This window comes from Trematomus bernacchii, unplaced genomic scaffold, assembly GCF_902827165.1.
Source record: "Trematomus bernacchii unplaced genomic scaffold, fTreBer1.1, whole genome shotgun sequence".
Taxonomy (NCBI): domain Eukaryota; kingdom Metazoa; phylum Chordata; class Actinopteri; order Perciformes; family Nototheniidae; genus Trematomus; species Trematomus bernacchii.
Window position 1 is genome coordinate 1,718,873 of NW_022987905.1, and position 23,898 is coordinate 1,742,770.

The 23,898-nt window shown below is 41.3% G+C and overlaps 1 protein-coding gene across 1 annotated transcript in view; it reads left to right on the forward strand.

The window, feature by feature from the left end:
- The first annotated feature begins 13,081 nt into the window (after positions 1 to 13,081).
- Positions 13,082 to 23,898, forward strand: part of clmpb (CXADR like membrane protein b) — a 71,363-nt gene continuing 60,546 nt past the window's right edge. The window contains exon 1 of the mRNA XM_034114847.1: positions 13,082 to 13,449. Within this exon, the coding sequence (XP_033970738.1) occupies positions 13,401 to 13,449 (49 nt within the window). The 5' untranslated portion in view covers positions 13,082 to 13,400. The remainder of the gene's footprint in view (positions 13,450 to 23,898) is intronic.

Sequence of the window (23,898 nt, forward strand, 5' to 3'; positions counted from 1 at the left end):
CCTTTTCTCTCCACTTTTAATGTCTCATTTAAAGGAATACGTTTGCTGAATCACACAAAAGGTTCTCTCAGTTCAACGAGCCATCTCCAGGTTTGGCGAGTAAACAAAATAAAATGTGCTCCTTCAAGCACAACTCTCATGCCTATGCAATGTTCTGTTGTTTTCCCCTGTTGTTTGGCAAAACACACATTGTGTATTCACCAATCACAAACAGCAAGTGACGGATGATATTCCGCCGCAGTGGCTAGATATGTAAAAATCTCTGGGAATGAGTTTTAGCGTGCGCGGTGCCAGAGTGATCTGCAAGTATAATGCTCCTGCCCTGCATGAGCTAATCCAAAGGGAAGTATTTAATGAATTTAAAATACCTATTTAGTGTTACACCATTGTGGAGGGAAGCATCCATCATTCGTTGGACTATTCCCTCAAGGCGTTGTCTACTTGACCATGACGTCGCTTCTATAGCGGTACCTTGAAATGGAGTTAATTAGTGTCGTTGTATTGGACGTTGACACAATCGGAGCCCGGCATCTGATGCGTTCCTCTTAAAGCTTCTCCCTTTCCTTTCACTCTGCTCGAGCTTCTGATATTCCACCAGGCTCAAGGTGAATTCTCACTGTGTTTTATGGCGTGTCTGGAGATGATTCTTATTTGCCGTGGACAAGCAAGGCATACATCACCGTGCCATATTTGCCTCCCAATGCTCTCAATGCACTTCATTTCTGTGTGTTGGAGCTCATTAAACAAAGCCTGGGTGAAGTGAGCAGTATGTCCTGAGGAGGAACTTTGTCTTCCAAAGGCATTACCATAACCCAGTGCATCTATCCTGCCGGCATGCTGGCCCGCCTCTCCCCCCTGTGTTTGCATTGGCCCTGAGCTATGTGTGTATATTTGCTATTATTAGGAGGAGAACTGCTGGAAGGTATAGAAAAATGCCAAGGAGGACAGCTATTTTTAACAGCTGGTGCTTGGCCTTGATCCCTGTTTCCCCCTCCCTCTCCTTCTTATTTTCTTCGTATTTCAGCTTCCTGTATGCTCTGTTTGCAAATCGTACCTTGTGGTGGCTGTGCATCGCTGCATCGCCCCCTCTTTCCACTGTCCACCTCCATGCACCAGTGCTGATGAATCGAATGGTGTCCAATCTTCCTGCTCTTTTATCTCGCAACAGACACAGAAGTTGGCAAAACCCCAACACTGTCGCGGGGAGGAGATGCTGCCGTACTGACATTTATTGTTTATTATTGACATTTTTGTTTTAGCTGACTGGTTTTCTATTTATTTATTTGTTTATTTTTTGTTTGTCTGTTTTTGTTTGTCTTCTGTCTGTGTGGGATTTTGTTTGCCCTGGTGTTAAGCAGTATTTACATTGTTACTCTACCTATTTTTCTATAAAGTGAAGATTTGTTTACCTACTTTTGATACATGCTCTGATAGAATAACTGTATGCTGTTGGACAAACCCAATAAACAAAGAAAAAGAAAGTTGGCAAAACAAAATACAACAGTGCAAGTACATTACCATCTGTAAAGGAACCATTTTTAGAAAACTTATCTCACGTCTTTTAATTTGACTCAGCCAGAGGCAAATTAATGAACTGCATAGCCGGGGCTTTTAAATAGTTTCGTGCTGGAGCTATGCAAAAAATCCATTCATACAGTGATGTATGTCCGCACTGACATTGCAGTGCTGATGCAGTCGAGAGAACTCCTCCTCTTCCCCTATGCAAGCACCACAAGCTGAGCAACAGAAGCACCTCACGTGTGCTTCCTCTCTCCTCAAACATTTGTCTTCACAATTTAGTTTGACTATCATTTCCTTCCCTCTCTCCTAAAACAACAACTCTCTTTCCATTCAGTTGTTCTCCTTTCTTTGACCCTGAAACGATCCCTTCTCATCCTTCCAAAAGAGAAGAGTCACTTGAGATAAAAAAAAACTCACACCCATTTACCCTATGTTAGCTGCAGACGCACTGAACGCAGTGTTATCACCACTTTAAAAATCATCAGATAAGATCATCTCCTGATTGCGTTGAGCATATTGTTTCTGGGGCGTTTTTTGAAGAGAGACATGAGAGTGATATGACTGTGATTATATCATCCTCTAAAAATATCCACTTTGGGAGCTGTCATTCTGAGAGAATAGCAGAACAGTGGGGGAACGGCTCCTATACCCTATCCATTCATCTGTAAAAACATAACAACATGATTTAACTGTTCTGCTACCAGAGAGCTATTCCTGGTCTAAATGTGACAGGTATAATTATGGCGGCCATATGGTATTTTCTTATCTGTATTTTGATGGCAGCGCAGAGGTCATTCCGCCAACGTGTTCAACGCTGAAGTTAACGGTGGGTTGTCAAGGCTACCGCATGCAGGATGTGAGCAGAACACATAATTTTCTCGTTCCGTTTTTAAAGCCATAACCACAGCGTATGCTTCACACATATCTCAATGTAATTATCCTTTTATACCAGCTTCAAATATAAAATAAGCTGCCGTTTTTGTCTCATTTTAGTCATGGTTGGAGAATCAAAGTGGCAAATAATGCATTTCTGGATATTCCCTGGCTCTAACCAGTGATTTTTATTGAAGCTGAAGGCCTGTACAGTCAACCTCTACTACACACAGCATAGCAGTAAATGTCCACACACACAGAGAAAGCGCATGAAAAACAGGAGGATGAAGGTTATGAAAGACTATAGATGGGAAACGAGAGAGGAAGTGACAGAACGGGAAGACGGAGAGGCTGCACAGCTGGCCTCGGCCCAACAAATTCATTTTGTGGGGCCACAAATCAGTCAGTGTTATGTGAGTCGGAATCCACGACTTGTGTTTGCAGAGAAACAGCAGCAAGCGCTCGCAGTGTTGGAGCACGATCAAAGTGGATTGCAAGTGAACACACCCCACTGGAGAGGGCCTGGAAAGCATTTTGCTTTTAATTCACTTAAGTCCCCTTGTTTAGCTTATTTAATGGATGCTTGTGTTAGGAGCATTAAATACAGCACTGTTAACCACCGACAGCTCAGCAGTTGACCCTACGTTGTACAGGCCAGTTCACTCATGCATTAATGGCAACTATCCCCGTGGGGCATGTCGTGTACAAATAATACCTTGTTTAACCTTATCTTGTGAGTGTACATTCAGTCAAACTGACTTTCACCATTGTATAGGAGAGAGATGTAATAGGCCTGACACTTTCTATACCATGATATATATTATTAGTGAATGTTATTAAGTATATATTCTAAGCTACCAAATCAAAACATACCAACCTGAAATGCAAGAGGAATTCATACCAGGGTTTTTCTGTTGTACATCACACTGTGTCTTTGTTAGTAATACCTCCAGAATGGATTTCTATTTTCATGTGCAGCAGCCATAGCGTTCGGTACAGTAATGAGCGAGGTGATATTTAGTGGGTGGCCCTCCTGACTAAAGCAAAGTGACAGCTGCATGCTAGGTTGTAATTTGTTTCTTATAAAACCCCAGTTCGGTGTCCAAGCTCATTACATGTGAGAATGTGTCACTGGCTGTATTTCACTGGTGATGTAAACAGTGAGCACACAGAACATCCAATCTGCACGGCTGATGCAAGAGACAAACATATCTGTGCTGAGATACAACAGTAGTTTTATGAATCTGACACAAGACTACTGCAATTTTTTGTGGAACGCGGAATATAATGTGGGAAACAAATATTGGCTTTCAAGTTGTTTGTTTATTGTACAATACTTTGTGATTCACATGTAACACAACCATTTGGGATTTAAAAAGCCGCGGTTCAGTCTTTGTAGACAACTGAAAACATGTTCAGACGGTTTTCTTAGAAAGACGAAATACTACTCAGTCCTAGGACAGTTGCAGTCTTCAATGTGTATAAGGTTGCACCATCTTTCTTATATCTTGAAATCAGAGCTGTGAAAATGTATGAAATGTAGCGTCCATGTCCACAGACATTCCCACCAAAATGTACTGTAGTTAAAATGACACATGCCTATGGAAATGAAATACAATTTCAACCTAAGCTCCATTTATTTCCCAATCCACCAGTGTCCCATTTTTACATGTTAAGGTTAGGTATTTACTTTTACCAATTATGTTGACTATGTGGTGGATACTATGTGTTTCTAAGTCCTTCATACATTGTGTAGTATATTGACAACTAAAGCCAATTTTCTCGATTCATCCTCATTTAAATTGCAAAACACCCTTTACTCCTCACCTGTGACTACAATAATCACAACCTAGAAGAAGGACGTGTAATCCAAAAACATGAAACTTTTAAGATTATCCCGCTTAAAATCGATCCAAGTTTCAAATACCCATCGCCTGTGGGCTTTTGTAGAAGCAGCATGGAAGCAAACGTCAACTCACAGTCACTGCACAAGGTATCACATCAATTTTGTTTATTTCTTAGACTGCATGTAATCTAGATAATACAAAAATAAGGTCAATACACCACAGGCTTATACCTTAGAAAACTTCCAAATGAAAAAAAAGGTCTAGCAAAGTACGTGCAAAGTACGTGCATGTAAAATCCATCCAATTCTTTTGTGGTTTCTGCATTTGAATAAATGGAAATAGCACACTATTTGTGTAGCAAGAGGTTGAAGCAATCTCTATTTATAGTTTGCTGCAAGGCATCCCACAGGACTCTGGGACTTGCAGCTGCACTTGATTGTGTTTCATCTGTCTAGGTCTCTGGAGCGTTTGCCTCTACTCGTTGCTCTCCATACAGCACGCCACTTTACCTGATTCAAACGTGATTGACATATGAGGCTGGCCAAACCTTCATTATCGTATTCATTACCTTTTGTTATTGGGAAGCACACATGCAAGGCTGAGATTTCCACCTTATCTGCTGGCTGGTTTTCCCAGAGGACGAGAGGTTACTGATGCCTCTTTTCTCTGGTTAATCTTAGTATTTCCTCGAACTACTCTCATCATGACTTGTCCTATCCGAGCTGTGACTGAGGGGCACATGGCGAGGTCCCATCAGGACAAATTAGGACAACCATGCATAAACCTGTCCATGAGGGAGGAGGCAGAGAATCAAAACAGACGTCAGAGTAACACCTGAAGTTATATGATTTACCACAAATGGATAAAAACCAGTGAGCTTTCACCACCAAGGAGGAACCATATATATTTGTTGGTGTGATAAATGAAATCAGTACCCAGCCTGAAAGGTGAGGACAGAGATGGAGACTTGCAGCTGGAAAGGTGATAAATGAAAACAATGATAACCAGAAATGAACTTTTTATCCGTATACTCGGCTGCTATGTTTTCGATCATTTGTTGCCGTAATGTTAAACCTATTTCTGACAGCATCATGAATGAGGAATACAAACAGAGATCTTCTATTTGCCCTATATCTTTTCATTTTCTCTGATCATGTTATTCCCCATGGCAAACTGTTTTGTATGTTCCTCGGTGTGCTAATTTAACTGTTGCTTGTGAGAGCTGAAGTCAAGAAATCATGTGGAACCAATCACCAGTTTGGACGCCTTATGAATGGAGGGATCAATTGATTGATTTGTGTAAGTGTGTAAATCCTGGTCGCCTGCAGATGGTCCTAAAATCCCCTCAGCATGATTAGCAGCTTCCTACTGAGAATGCTAAGTAGCCCAGACAGAGGGGGTTAGGTGTGTGTGTGTGTGTGTGTGTGTGTGTGTGTGTGTGTGTGTGTGTGTGTGTGTGTGTGTGTGTGTGTGTGTGTGTGTGTGTGTGTGTGTGTGTGTGTGTGTGTGTGTGTGTGTGTGTGTGTGTGTGTGTGTGTGTGTGTGTGTGTGTGTGTGTGTGTGTGTGTGTGTGTGTGTGTGTGTGTGTGTGTGTGTGTGTGTGTGTGTGTGTGTGTGTGTGTGTGCGTGCGCGTGCGTGCGTGCGTGATAAAAATATTTATCGAGGATCAGCGATATTTCTTTTGAGTAACCCAGGCTCAGTGCCCGATGATCATTTGTATCAAAAGAAATCCAGTAACACTCAGACGTATGTGTGTGTCACATGCTCCATGTTAACCAATAAGGGTGTCAATGCTTTGTGCTGAACTTTCCATTCCTTGTCATTCTTTCTTGGTAGGGCTTGTCAAAGAAATAATCTTGCTTCACTGGTCACTGCATCAGTCACGCCTCAGCCCATAGTGGCTCTGGAAAATTGCCTGGACTTTAGAATAGGCCTGAGCTAGGGGCGTGGAATTGTCTGTGACCAATATCATCTTTTCCCTCCGAATATTTCTTTTTTTTCAATTCTCCAGTTATTCAGACAGCCCCCAAAGCATACACACCATAATCCTACAACGCTTTTTCCAAATCGCACTGCTCATTTCGCATTCTGCTCTATCCGTCCCTTCTTTAATTCATTAAACATTTTTACATAGGAATTTATTTTGCCAAGTCTTTATCAAAATAGATGTCCCTTATCTTTCACGTATTGGCTACATAATCCAAGGTGAGCCAGTCCCTTAAGAAACAATGCTGATGTTGCAACAATTGAAACTGATCACTACTAAATCAATAGTTAACATGAAATGATTGATTATGGCCACTTTGAAGCTGAAGTTAAAGCCTTTTACATTGAATTGCTGTTGCATTCAAGCCCTTGAAAGAGTTCAAATGCTGCTGATTAAACCTATGGCCACTGTGGAGTCTATTTGTATATAACATTAGAAAGACTGATTCTTATTATTACATGATAAGCTTATTGTGCTCATTTTATGTTGCTGTGACTTTGGAATAAATAGACAAAATCACCAATCCCAAGGTTTGATGGGTTGGATAGGAAACAAAGAGAAAAGTCGCAGAAGAAAGTGTTTAGCTTGCAATACTAATGTAGCAAAGCCAGGTGCAGACGCAGTAAGAAGACAGTGAGTTACTGAGGCTCTGACCACGCATAGCTAGGAAGCAGCATTATGAAGGTTTCCCACTATATCTGTAGAAACGTTAGCGAAAACAAATGACTAGAATAGAGACAGAGTAGGGAGGGGCTTCGCCAGCCGGCCGAAGGTTTATTGGAGGATCGTGTTGCCAAGAGACTTTTTTCTAAGTCTGTGCACCTACCAAAGACCAAAAACCACGGTATCTCTTCATCTAGTCTTGACCAATCATAAATGTACGGCCAACGCCCTGTGTAATAAAATGTATTGTCGCACGAGGTTCGAGTTTCTTTCCGAAAATAGTGGTTACAGATTACAGCTTTGCTGCCTGTGATTTCTGTGACGTGAATACATATCTTTTGCTCTCTTATAATAAATAGTTAAACTTAGAAGTTGTCTGTCTTTCCTGGAATTTTGAACACAACACCACCGGGTAAAGCTCTTTGTATTTTGTATTATAATTTTCTGTTTGTCAGTTGTGCTATTTAGTATCTGTGGCATTTACAGCACTGGCGCACCGCTGATGTGTTTCACGTCAACCAGCAACCGCTAAAGAGGGCAGGAAGGGTTTGAGAAATGATTGAGACAAGAGAGACGGAGCAAAAGCTAAGAGTATAGCCAAGACTATGCAGGAAATTCTAATAAGCACTCCTGCAGGTGGGGAAGCTAGCATGAAGTTAGCATGTTTTGAGCTAACGTAAACAGGTTTTGTGTAATAACTCCAGCTGCCAGATGGTGGAGACAAAAGTCTCGCAATTCAGCTTTAAGTAATTTTTTATTCCGGATCGTTAAGCATTAGTGGACACTTTTTTATTAAACATATATATTTCTGCTTATACTTCCTTTAACGATTTATACACCTTGGCTAGGGCATAATTATTCCTATCTCTGCAATTCGTTTCGTACAGTTACATCAATCCTCCTTCCATATCAGATCACTTCATGCCTATAAATTGAAATAAAGTCCTTTTGGCCCACGCTAATTGAAGATTATTTTAGTACAAATAATCCTTTCAGAAATGCAATCACACATTTGACCTTGCAGGCTCCGCTGGCTGGGAGAGCGTAAGGCGATAGTGAAGTACCCTTCAGTTCATTTAACAGACCGATGGAACAGGATTCAAACCTTGACATCCCAAAATAAAGCCTTCACCTTTTAACACGCGGTATCAGTTTGCCCAATTGGTTGCCCTTCACCCATTGGATTAAAGAGCAGTAGTGTCTATCTGTTGACTATTGTGATGTATGTCCTATTGAAGGCAGACTTAGACACCATTACTTAAATATTTGGTTTCAGTTGTATGTATATTTTAAGTGAGACTGAGGGGTGATTCTCTACAGCTTGGTAATTTCCCCGAGTGATGAATGGACATGAGTGGAAGATGGATGCCGTCCAGCTACACCCACACCTGACATACAGTATGATGCAAAGCGCCTGCTGATTTACCGCCATATGACTCACATGACTCATTCCCCCAATGACCAGTGGAGAGCACTTCATCAGGAAGAGGGCAGCAGAAGGATTTGGACAGAGCAGAAGGGGAGGGACAGGGAAGCTCAAAAATCAGCTGAACAAAACAACATTTCACCTGCTTCCCCTCACCCACCCTGGCTTATTCTCCAATCAAGCTAATCTTGTTTGTTTGCCAAACAAAAAAGGGCTCATGAGCTCTCCGTCCCGTGTCAATAAACCTGAAGAGGCAAAGCAATCAATGACAAAGAAGGCATTCAATTTGCGTTTAAATCAGAGGCTAATCAGCTACTTTGCTTGGTTCAATCCTAATCTCCCCACAAAAAGACTACTCGAATGTCCTGGTAACGAGGCACAAAGGTTGTCTTCTCGTTTTACATAAGTCAGTTTTCAGTGGTCCACTGGGTCGAGTTATACAACCACCACAGTTTTTCATTCAAATTAGAAAACTGAGTCAACAACAGAACAGAGAAAGTGGTTTTGAGATACACAAAGATTACATTCAATGATCTGGTGGTATTTTGTCATCAGGAGATTGGCTCAAGAATGCACAAGATGTTTATTTTATTCAAAGTAGGTTCACTTGTCAGGATTAGTTATTTGTCGCAGCTGTGTACTTACATATACACATACTATGGTATTGGTGTTTATTTATGCCCTAAAACTCCTGAAAATCCATGTCTAAATAACCCAAACAACCTCCTCTAATTCAAAATGTATACGATTTCTCTTTTTGTAATCTAGAGACGGGCAGGATACAGCATTTCTGATCTGCTGGTGCGGAAAATGCCAAATGTTAAGGAAAATAAATTCTAACGCAGTGTACAATGTGGTGGAAATTATATTCAAACGTGATTGATCTGTTTATCCTGAACCGTTGCAAGCAACAATTTAGCATCATTACTTTTCCCAAAGACAGAGTCATGCGATTTTAAAATAAACAACAATCGGTCTTATTTCACTCTTTCAAATGGCACCATCATGTGTGTTGCTTCATGCAGCCGTTCACTCTTACTTTAGCTGATGAACCTATTCATTCAATCATTCCCATTTAGCTGATTCATTTACCTATTCACCGCAGACGTCAAATAAAACTGGTAGGATGCCGGCTTCCAGGATGCACTTCACTTCACTGCTTTGCCTTTAATTAGAGCATGATAACATGTTTTTAACCTCTATCTTTCTCTGCCTCATGTTCCTGTGAAAGGCTCATAAATAAATTGAGGAAGAACATCCACGTTTGAACTCACTGGGCATCAAAGTACAAGAAGACAAGTGATGTGCTTACAGTCATGTGGAGCAGGAGACGACTGGAAGTGGTCTCAAATGGTCCTCCTTCGCCTTTATGAAAAAAACATCAAATAAACTGTCTTATGGTGGTTTAACGGATGACTTAATTTGTCCTTTAGATCAATCAACCTGCCCGTGTTTAATGACATATGTGGATACATTAAAGAAGGAAGAAAGACTTAGAGTAGTCTCAGTAGGCTCTTTATACCTGTTGTCTCTAAACTACATGACACTGCTGTATGTTTAAAGAGAGGCTATAATAATGAACATTGACCTGCAGTGCATTTATTTTATTAGCTTGAGAAAGAGCTGACCATTTGAATGTTCCTATGGAGGTGCTGCATGGCACAGAAGGGAAAGAGCTTTACTGACCAATAAACAAACATCAGATTTGGATCAATAAGCCGAGTGGCCACTGCCGTCTTGAGACGCTCTCCATAAATCTCCAAAGGGCCGCCCTCACCCTCATTAAATTATAAAGAATCCACGAGCCGTGAAACACTAACGCTGAAGCATGCTAAAAATAGGCCTAAACAAAAGAGGTTTTTTCTTCTCTTACTATCCATATTGTTACTTAAGAATCCTTTTAACTACCCGAGTCTCTCATCCCCTGAGGTCAGTAAAGAGAGGTGGCCGACTCCAGGCAGCGCGGCGTACTCGCATGTGTTTGCAGGTTGTCGTCCGTGCATCAACAAAACACTAACACTTCCCTGTGATGTCATGATGAGGGAGATACAGCTGTTCTGGCGGATGGGAACACTCTCCTTGAGGCGAGGATGTCTGAGGTGCGTCTTGTTGCTCCAATTTAGATTGCGAATCCACTTAAAGTACATAAGTCAGGAGTGCTCCCAGCTAAAATGCAAGCTGTGTTGGGCCTGGAAGACTTTTAAAAAATCATGGACTTTGCACTTAGGAGGATTACATTTTCATGCGGTTAAAAAGGAAGAAGAATAAAACGCACGGGGAGTCCCAACAGCGTCACCTCCAACAGGGGCAGCCCACACAGCAGATGATATTTATTCGTAAACAATATCGTTATTTCTCCTCGTGTCTCGTAATACATTTCACAACTTGTCATATGTTTTCCCTGCAAAATGGGTGTGTGGAGATTGCTGTGTTCATGGCGATGTGAAACTAATCAGGGAGAAAGACAGTTTCCACACTAGTGAGTTTTTCAAGGCCCCGTGGTATAAATATCAACCATCTGTGAGGCCATCTGCATTGGGGTGCTATATCATGCAACCAAGGCCAAGCCACCAGACAAAGACAGGTTTCCTCCAAGGCACTTTCTACACTGCTTGGGAGACAAGTAACCTATCGCAGAATCACTGATATCAACAATGGATCTGCCACATATATTATGCAGTGTTGTCATCCTTAAAGGAGCAGTCGTGATAACCTCAGCGATGTATATTCTACCCTGGCTCCATATCTCATCTTTCTGTCCAAAAAGCCCGCCTTAAGGGGGGAAATTGAACATAGATGTAATATATGTTTGCTTTCAGGTGCGTTTTCGATCAAGTGTTTTTATCTGAACTTAGATTACAGTAGGGCTGCGGTGATAGCAGCGGGAAAACTGTCTGCTGAAACCAACCATCCATCATAGTTTGACAGCTGATATTGCAGCAGTTATGAGTATTTTCGTTCTTTACTTCACTGTGTTGCAGGTGACTTCTATGAATACCGAGTCCTGCGTAGATGAGAGACCATGACCTTTTATATTCAGCTGGAAATACAGAGGTAAACAGAGCAACACAAGCTACGAAAAAACACGCAAAAAGACAAAATACACACAATACCACACAAGACGGCCGACAACAAGTCTTTTCTTATCTGCCTCATGCAACATCTGGAAGCATGTATTTGTTGCGCCCTCTGTGTCTCTTCATGTCTGTGTGTTTCTTTGTGTCTGCACTGAGAAATAGAGAGAAAGAGTGTGTGTCTACTTGTGCATGTGAGACGTTGTTTGGAGCTATTTAGTTATTGGAACGGAAAGGAATGGAGGAAGGCTGGTGCTGAAGAGCAGGCGACTCGAGGGGGAAAGGGAGAGCGGGAGAGAGCAGAGGGGCCACTGGCGAGTAAAAACCCTTTTGTTATTTCTGCAGATCGTTGAGACACAGAAGGGGGGGGGGACTCATTTGTCTCAAGGCCTGAGAGCAAGCAGCAGCCCCCCCCCCTTCGCTGTTTGTTTACCTAAATAACACCATGCTGCTCTTATACCCAGCGCATGTGACGGGGGAGATCTTCATGTGGCAGTTTTAACAAGATTGATGGAATAATCCTAAAATGAAGATGCTGGTGGACAAATAAAAAATGATAATCTCGCATAAATATGCCTTCTGGTTCAAAACAGATGTTTAACGTGCCTTTGATCACAAGCATGCATCATCGCAGCCTGCAAAGTATAAATAGTTTAGAAAATATGTCATGCTCTTGAATTTAAAACATGATGTGTTTCTTGTTTCTTGTTGTAAAATCACATCACTTGTGTCTTTATACTCACAGGTTAGCAGTGAATACATACAAATAAACAAAAAAACTGGATATGAAAATAAGAAGTTATAAATTAATCTGCAGATTATTTCCTGGATTAAATAAATCCTTTGGGATACTAATTTAAATGTGACAATATCACATAATGCCATGGGTTGCTTGTTTTGTACAAACAATCGTCTAAAAACATAAGATATTAACTTTAGGATCAAAAGGATTGCAAAATCTGCCAATATTGAAATGTTGACATTTTAAGTTTTGGGGCATATGTGCTTAAAATATTAATTAAATTATTAATCAATTAAAAGAAAAGTATTTAATTATCTGCTCAACCTTTAGAAGTACAAAGTTCCCTTTTTAAATGTGCATTATTGTAATATGTTGAAGCGATATGATATTAGATTGAAAAATACCATAATATTACCCTTTCCTTTTTATACCATTGTAGTTATGGCAACATTTAGGATAGAATAGTCCCAAAGACCCCCTAACCCTGTGCAGATCTAGATTATATGACTAGTATTACAAGCTTTTCATGAAAGGCCACATTAATTCCATTTAATCTTGCTCGTGTCTACAACATCTAACAAGAGTGAATTGTAGTTATATGGCTAAATCAAAGATAAAATAGTCCCAAAGACCCCCTAACCCGGTGCAGATCTATAGTATAGGACTAGTATTACAAGTTTACTATTGAAAGCCAAATTAATTCAATTTATATCCAATCCTGCTCGTGTCTGAACACCTAACAAGAGGAAATCCTCTCAATAAGCCTTTTAGTGTCTGATGCAGGGTGCCCGAGCTGTGTAAGAGAACTTCAGACTCTAGAGGTCTCCATCCTTCAGCATCCCCTCATCATCCACCTATTTCACCCTCCTCCTCCTCCTCCTCCTCCTCCTCCTCCTCCTCCTCCTCCTCCTCTCTGGTATTTTGTGTAGCGGAGGAGGAGAGGAGAGAGACTGTGAGGAGGAGACAGAGGGGACCCTGAGACAACACGTCCCACGCCCGAGCCAGACAGCCAGGGAACTTTGATTTGACGCCAAGTGTATAGCCAGCGATGAAGATGACGATGAAGAGCGCGAGCCACGTTTCTTGTTCTTGGGAGGTTTAGATTTGTCGGGCGTGCGCAACATATGATGCCCTTGGACTCATGTGCTCAATGAAGATTAATTTATCTCTGATTTCGCTCCTTTATTCGCTGCTGGTGCCGCGTACCCGCACTTCGGTCAGCCGAATGAAGGCAGTCTGAGCGCATTGTTTCCAGCTCCGTTGTAAATGGGATTTCCAGCCGTGATGTCTGCAATATTTCGCTCTTTGTTTCTGGGTAAGTCACTTCCCATTCCTTAAAAACAAAGAGCATGCGTTTGTTTAAACAGTAGAGCGTCTGACAATCACCACTGTCGGTATGAAGACTGACAGTCAGATCCTTCGTTATTATATTAGCGATGATTTTAAGATATGTTCTTTTTCTGACACATCTGGCAAATGTTTTCAGCCCCGATCTGGAATGATGTCAGAATATATCTTTTGGTAGAGTCACCCTGCGCATATGTTAAGACATTGTATGTATGCGTATATGAAATCGGGAACGCACAAGTCAACCTTGGCTGATCTACTTAGGGAGCTCTGAAAAGAGGGGAAATGAAGGGAGATAAAAGTTCACCTGACCCCTCCCTGTAAATCTCCTATCCTGATTTATTGACCCTTTTTGTCAATCTGTGGACTCCAATTCTTAAAAAATAAAAAGGTGTGCTGCATAAGAACAATGCCTTCTTACTATTTTTTGACATGAGTAAAAAAATCCACCCTTAGTACACACTCATCATAGAGCAACCACTAAGACCACGCAAGGGTATTTTCCATACGTTGTTACTTATTGTTTAACTCGATTTTAAGTGTCTTTAATATGAATTTTGAGGATGAAAAAAATCCTTTGATTTTCAGTTTTATACAGAAAATTGAAATTGTGTGTTTCTTATGGTTGTAAATTAAGCTTTCTTTTTCCATCTTTGTGTATTTATGCCACCACCGCCACTGCTAAAACATTTTTTAACAAAATACTTTCTACCGTGTTACTGTAATGTCCTGAGGGAATGAACAAGTCCAGAGCAAAATGAGGTATTGTTTAATTCCACTACGACTTCACTGGCTGGCAGTTAATGTAGCACTGTGAGACAGTGAGTAAAAATGACTTCTTGTAAAAGGTTTCACACTTCTAAAGCTGTCTCATCCCCTGCAGTGAAATTCCCCCAGCTGGGTGCCACTGGGAATAAAAGAGCGTTTTCCCATGGGAATTTTCACAGTCTGAAATGACTATGAATAAGGGTGCATGGTGTGAACAAGTTTGAAGTTAAAGTATGAATGGTTCAAAGTGGCTGTATGAGTGATAATGCACCAGAGCGCTGGCAGCTGGTCTGCTTTGGTTTGAGTCCAGAAGTCGTGCTTTAGTCTGCGTGAAGCTTGCTGTTTGTGGAGTTACAGCCTGGAGAGAAATCAAAATAATAATTTGTGTTTCCTTTTTTTATTCCATTACATATGGAGTTATTTGCTTATGCTGGGTGTGGACTGTGCTGTGTGATTGTGAATGCCCTCATTATTCAGTTACTTGCTATCGCGGTGACCTCTCAGGAGATTGCCCTGCCCCTTGCACAATGCATTCTGGGAAAGGTTCCAGTTCCCAGGTGACCCCTGAATAAGATAAGTGGGAAAGAAAATGGGTGGATGGAGATATTATGTGGACCTGCATACATGCTGACTTGTTAATGCCTACATCGGTGGACCAGTGTGTCCACAGTGTGTGTTCAGTGAGGGCCACTGATCCTCCTCTTTAACTAAAGGAGCTGACTCGGCAGTGGACACTGCATACTAACAGGCTTTTTGGTCATCAGCCTGTTGTGTTCGATAATGATTTAAAGGTGGGGTAGGTAAGTTTGAGAAACCGGCTCGAGATACACTTTTTGTTATATTCCATGGAATGCTCTTAACATCCCGATAGCAATGAATATCTTAAGTGCTTTGACAAAAAATCCATAAAAAAATGTCATCTGTGGAAGCCGTAATACTGTAAAAAGCACAACCAATCATTTTAGCCGGCCCGGCTAAAATAACTGGATGGCCTACCTGCCTGTCAGCCTTCCATCTGTGCACAAACTTATCTCATGCCCTCATTGGTCATGTGCGCGTTTGTGTGTGTTGGAGGAGGGGCTCTATAAGGAAGTGGCAGATTTTTTCCGGCTGTGTATTTTCAAATTTTAGCGATCTCGAGCTGGTTTCTCCAAAATTACCTACCCCACCTTTAAGCTATACATATTTAGAGAGCATTTAATGATGACGAGAAAAACACAACCAATTCATACTTTACCTAGCAACACCAAGGTGAACACATTACACATGCAATTCTTTCATTCCCTATTAAGAACCATAATGGTGCACTTTTCTTAAAATAACCATCACGCTGTGACTAGATTATTAAATGACTTGTTGCCATGGTGAGGATTTCCTTCTTCCCCTATCATGTCACAAGATATGACTTTATAAAACAATTTGTGCAGCTGAATATGATACTGTTCGGCTGAATGTCCAGTAACCTGTGTCATGTGTCTCTCATGCAGGAGCAGAATAACTGCCAGTCAGCCAAAAGAGCATTTTTCCCTGAGTAGAGAGATGTGTAGCTCTGCTGCGCCACACTGAAGGACATTTTCCCAAAGTTATAGCCTATATTTATTCAAGATCAACATCGAGGCCATGTAAAGAGAGGAAGTGGCAGTTTTATTATAAAAGAATCAATAGTCATTAATACGGGCCCATTTCCTTTTTTTTATTTGGCTTTGGCCTCACAGGTCCTGAGACATCCTCTAATTTAATATCTGTAGGAGATGTAATATCCACTGTTCACATTACAGATAAGTAGCACAATTAATTGCCACAGAGAGTTCCTCAGCTCCCTTCTCTAAAACTGCAGATGGAAAGTAAGAAACAGCACAAAGGAAAAAAAAGTGGGGTAGATTCAGCGAGATAAAGAAGACTCGTGATGGATTGGCTCTCTGTCCTTGTGCCAGGATTAAATTATTCTATATGAGCGAATTTGAAAATCACTGTCAAAGAAGAAATAACAGTGAGAGTCACTTGACAGAAATGTAATTGTAAAGAATGAGCTTTTATGGGAGATCCAAACCTCTGCACCCTTTGTTGAGTCTTGTGTTAAATCTATGAGACAATGCAGTGTGAGTGACATGTGGGGCGTCAGCGTGTGTGTGCTTTGTGTCTACATACATGCATACACGTGTACAACAATGGAGATTCCTGTGCACGCCTGCTAGTGTTAGATGTAGATCAGCAGAGCGGTGGCTCCAAACAGAAATGCTGTCCCCATTCTATATTTAGCATGTCTGCCGGGGTAGCAGAGGATCTCTGAAATGTGAAGATGACAGGAGCCTCCTGAGCCAGAGGTTATGAAGTGACATCTTGATGTGTTTGCGCCTGAATCACACTCCCACACACACCCAGCCAGAGACTTCTGACATTCCCACAAACCCAGAGACATTTCCATTCTTGACGTCTAGTTACCATACATTAAGTCTTCGTTTTGATCTTCTTTTTGAAGCGCGTTATTCTTCAGCGTTATCGTGTGGCATCCCCTATGTACATACTGGGCTTTGAGCATGTTTGTTTCCGAGAGCATGTGATGAATTTCGCACATTTCCCTATGCACGATATTTAAAGCATTTGTCACTTAGGTGTGGAGTCTTGCACAGAGCCTTTGAATTACTCCTATTGGCTGGTAGAATGAAAATACAGGAGTTTTCTTACGAACATAATGCAAACGTATCAACACTTTCAGCCCATGTTCCAACACAGGCGAAGCAAAAGCACCACAATACATATATGCACCAAGGGATCAGCATCCAGTAGATATTCCATTCAAGCTGCAGGATATACAGTACAGTGAAGATGCCACTTTTGAGGGAAGAATAGAGAAATAGCTGGCATTGCATCGCTTCAGATAGTTAAATGACTTCCCTTCCACACCTACAATGTCAGCTATTTGACATGCAGAACAAAGTGTAAACAGATTTCCGTCAAGAGAGGATTTTATTGCTCAAAGCAAAAGTGGCAAATCTGAATGGCTCAGCAAGGACAGAGCGCTGTGGAATGCAAAACCTGCACCAAGGGTGATTGAAGAGGCCTGCCGATGAGTACAGAGGTCTAGGCGCCCTCAAAACAATTGACCCATATCATTAACAAACACTGATTTGCCTTCCAAGCACTTTCCCCCTGATGTGTACGGCCTTTGAATGACAGCGTGCTTTCCTGAATAACAAACCATCCTCTTTTTGTACCTGAGGGATTCTTCATGTTCCATTGATTTTAAGGCTTTTAGTCTTTCTTTTCTGTCGCAGCAAGCTAGATGCCATGCTGAGTGTTTGTAGGTGTAAGTGTACCTGCTTTATACTGTAAGTGCTTTTATTCCTACTACTTGAGGGGGCTAAGCTTGTTGATTTGTATAGACATACGAGGTAAAATAAATGCTGGTGGAATGAATTCTTGATTTCATCTGCTGTCTGTTAAATATGTCTTCCTCTTGTTTCTTTATCGTTCTCCTGGTGTTTCTGCCACACCCATAGTATCCAAGCTGTCCACGCGTGGGCCTTTCGGGGCACTTGCATCTTGTAAAACACACGACACATGCCTAGACAGAGCCGGGTTTGTGTAGAGTTTTCTGACCAAATAACCCTCCCCCTTTTCATCCTTTTGCTTGGAAAATTGATGCCAGATTATTTTTGGAACGTTTGAACAGGAACTGCCTATTTCACTTTGCTGCTAATCTTTGACAGATGTTCGGGAGAGGCTCACATTCACATTAACTGGAGCCACATGCACAGTATACAAAGGACACTAGTACACTGCTGAACACACAGCCCTTAAAGACAAAGACATTTAGTGCAGATACAATTTAACAACTATCTGCTGTTCTATACTAAAACAATGAGGTCATTGTATAGCTATTGATCAGAATTTAACATTAAGTCAGAAGGATTACTAAAACCTGAAGAATGAAAGCTCTATTGTTACATACAACATCTGTCTTTCAATTTTGATAATCAATGAATGATCGAAGTCATTTATTAAGCAGAAAGGTCTGAAATGTGAGGATTTGTTATTTGTTGCTGATTTTATATCATTTTTAGTTACATTATTAGGGGTCTGAAAGACTTGTATCTAATTTAAGATTAAGTTATTTTATGTAAATTGTCACATTTCAGCAGATCAGCATAAACAAACACATAGTGAAGCATGTAGGCTCATTTTGATTGACAAGACTGCAAAGCCAATATGAATCATTGGATAAGATGACCCTTGACCTCTTGAATCACTTGACCTCACTGCCTCTGGATCTCTGACCAACTGACCTAAACAGGAATTGAATCAGGTAATGTCATTAACATGGATAAGTGAAAAGATGTGCCATTACATTATGGCATTGTGAATATATATTGCATATGACCATGAATGCCCCAATCCATTATACATCATATTAAATAATGCAAAAAGCAGGTAAGACCAACTGAATGGGAAGCCCTTGGTTGGTCATGACATTGAAACCTTGGGCCCATTGTTCCCTGTATTACTCTACAGCAATGGCTATTTCCTCCAAAAGCAAATATTTCTGCCTTATTTGCAGTTTGAAAGTCAATGGAGCAAGTGCAATTACAGCCTTCTATTTTCTTGTGAAGTGATTTGCTGCTTGTGTGCATAAATATTTTAATCAAGGTCTATGATTGTTTTAGTGAGGAGATCAAAGAGTGAACAAAACGGCAAGATAAACGCTGATGCTGTCTGCGAGGTGGAGCATGGAATTATTTCCCATTGATTCACCCTCACTAAGGTCTGTCCTGATATTAATTCTTCCCAGCTATTGACATTGCTGGAAATGGGATTCCATCTATCACCAATCGAGTGCTGCTCGGCTAGAAACAGCAGAGTTGATCAAAATGCATACGTCTTACAGAAAACATTTAAATTGATTGTTGTGTTATCAGTGGCGGGGGCGAGATGCTATCATGCCTGTGCTCTCAGCCCTGCTTTCAAATGCTCTCTGCCTTAGTGAAAACTGGCGGCGCGGAATAAAGCCGGCATGCTTGTCTTCTCTAAGCAGAACATGCTCTTGATCTATGTTCTCTGTCTCCGTAGCTAGGTATATCTCTGTTTTCTCTGCAGCTGCTCGATCTAACCGTGAAAGAAAAATAAACAGCTCAAATCCCCATTTCTGAGGTGTCTTGCACTTTCAAGCAGCTTAGCATAGCGCTTACACCAATGACACAAAGGGAGGAAAAGCAAACTCTTGATAAAGCGTTTACACCCGCCGAGCAGCACAGGTGTGACATTGCTTGCCGTGTATTTAAAGATTTTCTCTGCCACCTGGACGCCTGTTTACAAAAGTTGACCAAGTCGGCAGCCATTGATCGATCAGTCTGATGTTTTTACTGCTGGGCTAACGTTTGCTTGACATTTTCCATGAGGGACATATTGTCAACACCGCAGTAAACTGTCTGCCAATCATTTATAATTCCTTACTGGTTGCTTTAATTGGTCATGGGGTGCACCTGTCAGACTCCAACCTGTGCGCTGCTTTATCCCACACTGGGATTATTGATTATCATGTCCAAATATCAACTTGGACATTCAAACAGCATCATACTGCTGAGATAAGATTCGGTAAAATAACACAGCTCTCAGCCTGTCTGCAACCACTTCCCATACATTGTAGACAAATAAGGATTTTTTTATACACATTGAAGGAATTTCTGAAATGCACATTTATTTGATTTATTCCAGTGAGGTGCCGATGCACAAAACATCACCATTCCTTCCACTCCATATGGCGCTCGGCTGTAACTCAATCCGCCAAATTGATTGCAGATTAATAAAAGGAACTCGCGATGCACCAAACAATGTTTTTTTTTTTGCTTTTCCAATAAGGAGCTGACTGGATGAACAGGAGCAAATGTTCCATGTCGCTCTGTTTAGACGCCCGCTGTTCCTTTCAATTTGAAACAGGTTATTAGCGCAGCCAGCAGGACACTCCATTAGGTGTTTTGAACCTGCGAGCTCCATTGTCTCACTCCATTTCCTCTTTTGCTTGCCAGCCTTCCCGAAAGCGTTAGTGGCTTTAATCACTAGAGGCCCTTCTGCCCTTTAAACATTTATCTTCAGCCGCTTTTGGTCGTCACCGAGCAGCCTGGAAAGACTTGAAGATGGATGGTGTTTGGAAGGAAGGGAATTCAGTGGCCATTGATTATATCGGTGGAAGACAAAGTGGTCACCTGCACAAGACCTGAACGCCATCTGGAGGATCCTCTCCTCTCTTAGTGAGATAGCTTGAGTCAGGACTCTGCCATCTGTCCAATTTAAATCTATACTCGGTGCGATGAAGGATTTTATTTTAGTTGGAGACTAAAAAATCAATTGTATGGTTGACCTTTAAAGCTTCAAAGATATGCAATTCTTCTCTTTATATGGATGACATCCCTGCTCATCAAAAACCTACCTCATGTAAATGCCATTCACTGCAATGCAATAACTATGTCTTTGGTTTCCAGTCTGTTCTGTAGCAATGGATGTTGTGTGATAAATGGTTTAATTATCCAACCACAATGCCATCCATTTGGTCCTTTATAGCACAGCAAAAACATTGTAAACGGAATATCATTGATCAAGTACTAGGTTCTCCACAAATTACGTTTATAATGCTGCTGATTGTACAACACCTCCCCCCTCAGTTTGTCATATTAAAAACCTGTAAGCCCTTTATCGGGTTGAAAGGTTGAGGAGTTTGTTTCTGTAAGAGATATCGTTCCCCCCGTTGTCCTCCCACTTCCCCCCCCCCCTTTCCCAGCAATGTGGTTGAGAACAGATGGTTCCACCACCTCTGTTTTTTCCGACTCGTTAGACTTGACTTGTTGATGAAATGGAGCCTTTACGCTATACTGCCCATGCAGATGTGTAGCTGTAATGTTTTCGTTTGTTGCCCAGAAGTAAGGGTGGTATAATCCACAGCCTGAGGTATCTCTAGTTACATTTATATCTTCTATGCTTATTTATTGTGCTTTGAGAACATGTACTAATTTTCTCCTTCAGCAGAGGGGCAGCACTAGCTTTGCATCCACATTGTGACAGTGATGTAGAGAGGGTTATTTTTAAAATGAATTATGTTACAATTACTAATTACCCCTAAAAAAAAATGTAATCAGTAAATATCACATGATTAAAAGAACCTGACCTGATTCCTTTTCGTTACTTTTGGATTACCTCAATATCAAATATGCAAATAAATAAGATAACAACAGAACAATACAACCTCAAAAAAGAAGAAACCTAGAGAATATGTTTAAAAAGATTACAATTTAAAATGTGTCCCTTCTGCCATTGTATAACTCTATTCAAGCCCTTTCTTTGGATCAACAATGAAAGTGCACAACACAAAGTAACAGCACAATGTTTATGTATTTTAACATTGTATTCCTGCATGGATTGTAATCCACATTATTTTTTATGTAACAATATTTTGATTACAAAAATTACTTTGAGGAAATACAGTTACCTTTTTTTTGTATTCTGATTAAGTAATCCCGTTACATGTCATCTGTTACACCCCAAGCCTGTGTGTGTGTGTGTGTGTGTGTGTGTGTGTGTGTGTGTGTGTGTGTGTGTGTGTGTGTGTGTGTGTGTGTGTGTGTGTGTGTGTGTGTGTGGTGTGTGTGTGTGTGTGGTGTGTGTGTGTGTGTGTGTGTGTGGTGTGTGTGGTGTGTGTGTGTGTGTGTGTGTGTGTGTGTGTGTGTGTGTGTGTGTGTGGCACATGCCTTTTCTGCAGTTGTATGTTGTTGTTGTTTATATGGTTGTGCACTACAGTAGCCTAATGGCGTGTACCACAGAGACTAGCGAAATGACACCAACAACTTTCCAATCATAACTCGCAGCTCATTTAGAAATAATAACTGCATGTTTCCTCCATTTGTTTCAGTCATCTCCTTTACTTTATTTTTATTGCACACTTGTTTAGCTTGGCCCGGCATGCAGTTTGTCAGCGCCCTATTACAGATCACCACATCTCAAGTGAAGAGGCAGACGGACTTTGTTGAGATGCTTGTCGTGCTTTGGTCTTGCTGTCCAAGCTGTCGCATTTTCAGTGAAATGGTCTTATTATGGCTGCTGGTTGACAGTGGTTATGCTTTTGAAGTGTGATGGGGCAGTTGTGAGTTTTATGTCTCCCAAAAATGATTAAACATGAGGGTTTTTTGGAGCATCTTCTCTCAGCAGCTGACATATTTCTCTTTGTGTGTGTCTTTCTTCAAGAGGGGAATCAAGAGTGTTAGCATTTGGCTTGATTTTCTGTCTGGAGTCCAAAGACGCTGTAGAGGAGGAAATAGCAGAGTTTGCAAATTCAAGCTCTTAAAATAATTAAAGTTGGCATGATGACTCTGCTTTTTGGATCTGTCCAAGCTTAAAAAGAAGACAGCTTTTGGAGTTACCACACAGCAACAGCGGGCTGTGTTATACACCCAGAAATGAGCAATAATGAAGGTTAAAATGTGCAGTGTGCAGATAGGATGAAATCACATGCACAATGCTGTCACTGTGGAGTGAAAGCAGCTTCTGGCCACTGACCCATCATACTAGAAAACAAACATTTTTCCATTTAGGAGAAGGAGAGGCTGTTTACTCTATTAACCTTTCCTCTCGGTTGCACTCTTGACATTGAACAATGTGGAAGAGGCCGACTCCTCGCCGGCCTTTTTGATAATGAGGCAATTAAGTCTATCCTGCACTGGCTTTGCAAGGGGCAAAGAGAGCAAGGCAAGTCATCTGCTGTCTCAGCAAACACCAAGCATCTTAGCCATGCTGCAGTCAGAATGCATAACAAGCCCCTGCTTTGTTGTGTGGCCGCCCAGGCGTTGTGGTCCTCTCATGTCAGTGCAACCTTTAGCAGTGCTCTGGATCACAGGCTGCATCACGCCGTATTTATCTATGTGCACTGAATCGCAGGAAATGGAAATGGATGAAAAACACTGAATTGAAACAATGTTTCTGCTCCACTTGTAAGCCTTTGTGAAGCCATGGTGGGCGGCATCTGTGCAACCCAGCGACAACTGCTTGCACATCATTTTGGTAAACACAGCGGCACATAGAGCCCTGTTTAGGGATGAAGTGGGGGACTATTGCTTTTTACTCGCTGCATTACTCCATTCATTTCAGAATAAACACTGTCTGGACTCATTTGTCAATGCCTCACAGCACAGTTCAGACATTTTAGTAACAGAACAAAGGAGGAAAGCGTTATATTCTGAAAAAATAATCAATTTCTGTGTGGCCCATTTGACGTAACCATGAATCTACCATGTTTCCTTATTGAGTTATTCATGCATCTACAATAACTCTTGCTGGTAGACAGACTGAGAGGATGTTGGGCTCTTAAAGGCCAGTGGTGCACACTTTAGATGTACTGTAAAGTACAGTGGTGAGTGGAGTGTGGCTGGAGCTCTGATTCTCAAATCCTATACGAAAAGCAAGGTGATGACTCTCTTCATCACCTATATGCTGATAACTACAAAGAACACGATATGAATATACAATCATAGGCACGCATAGATGATTGAGTGGCTGTCAATGTGTGTGTTCATGTCTGATTTTATCATCAGATTTCGCCTCTGACACATGAATGAGGGAAAGCGCGGAATTTCCTCAAGAGCTTTCGAGGATAACGGTGATTGCCGTG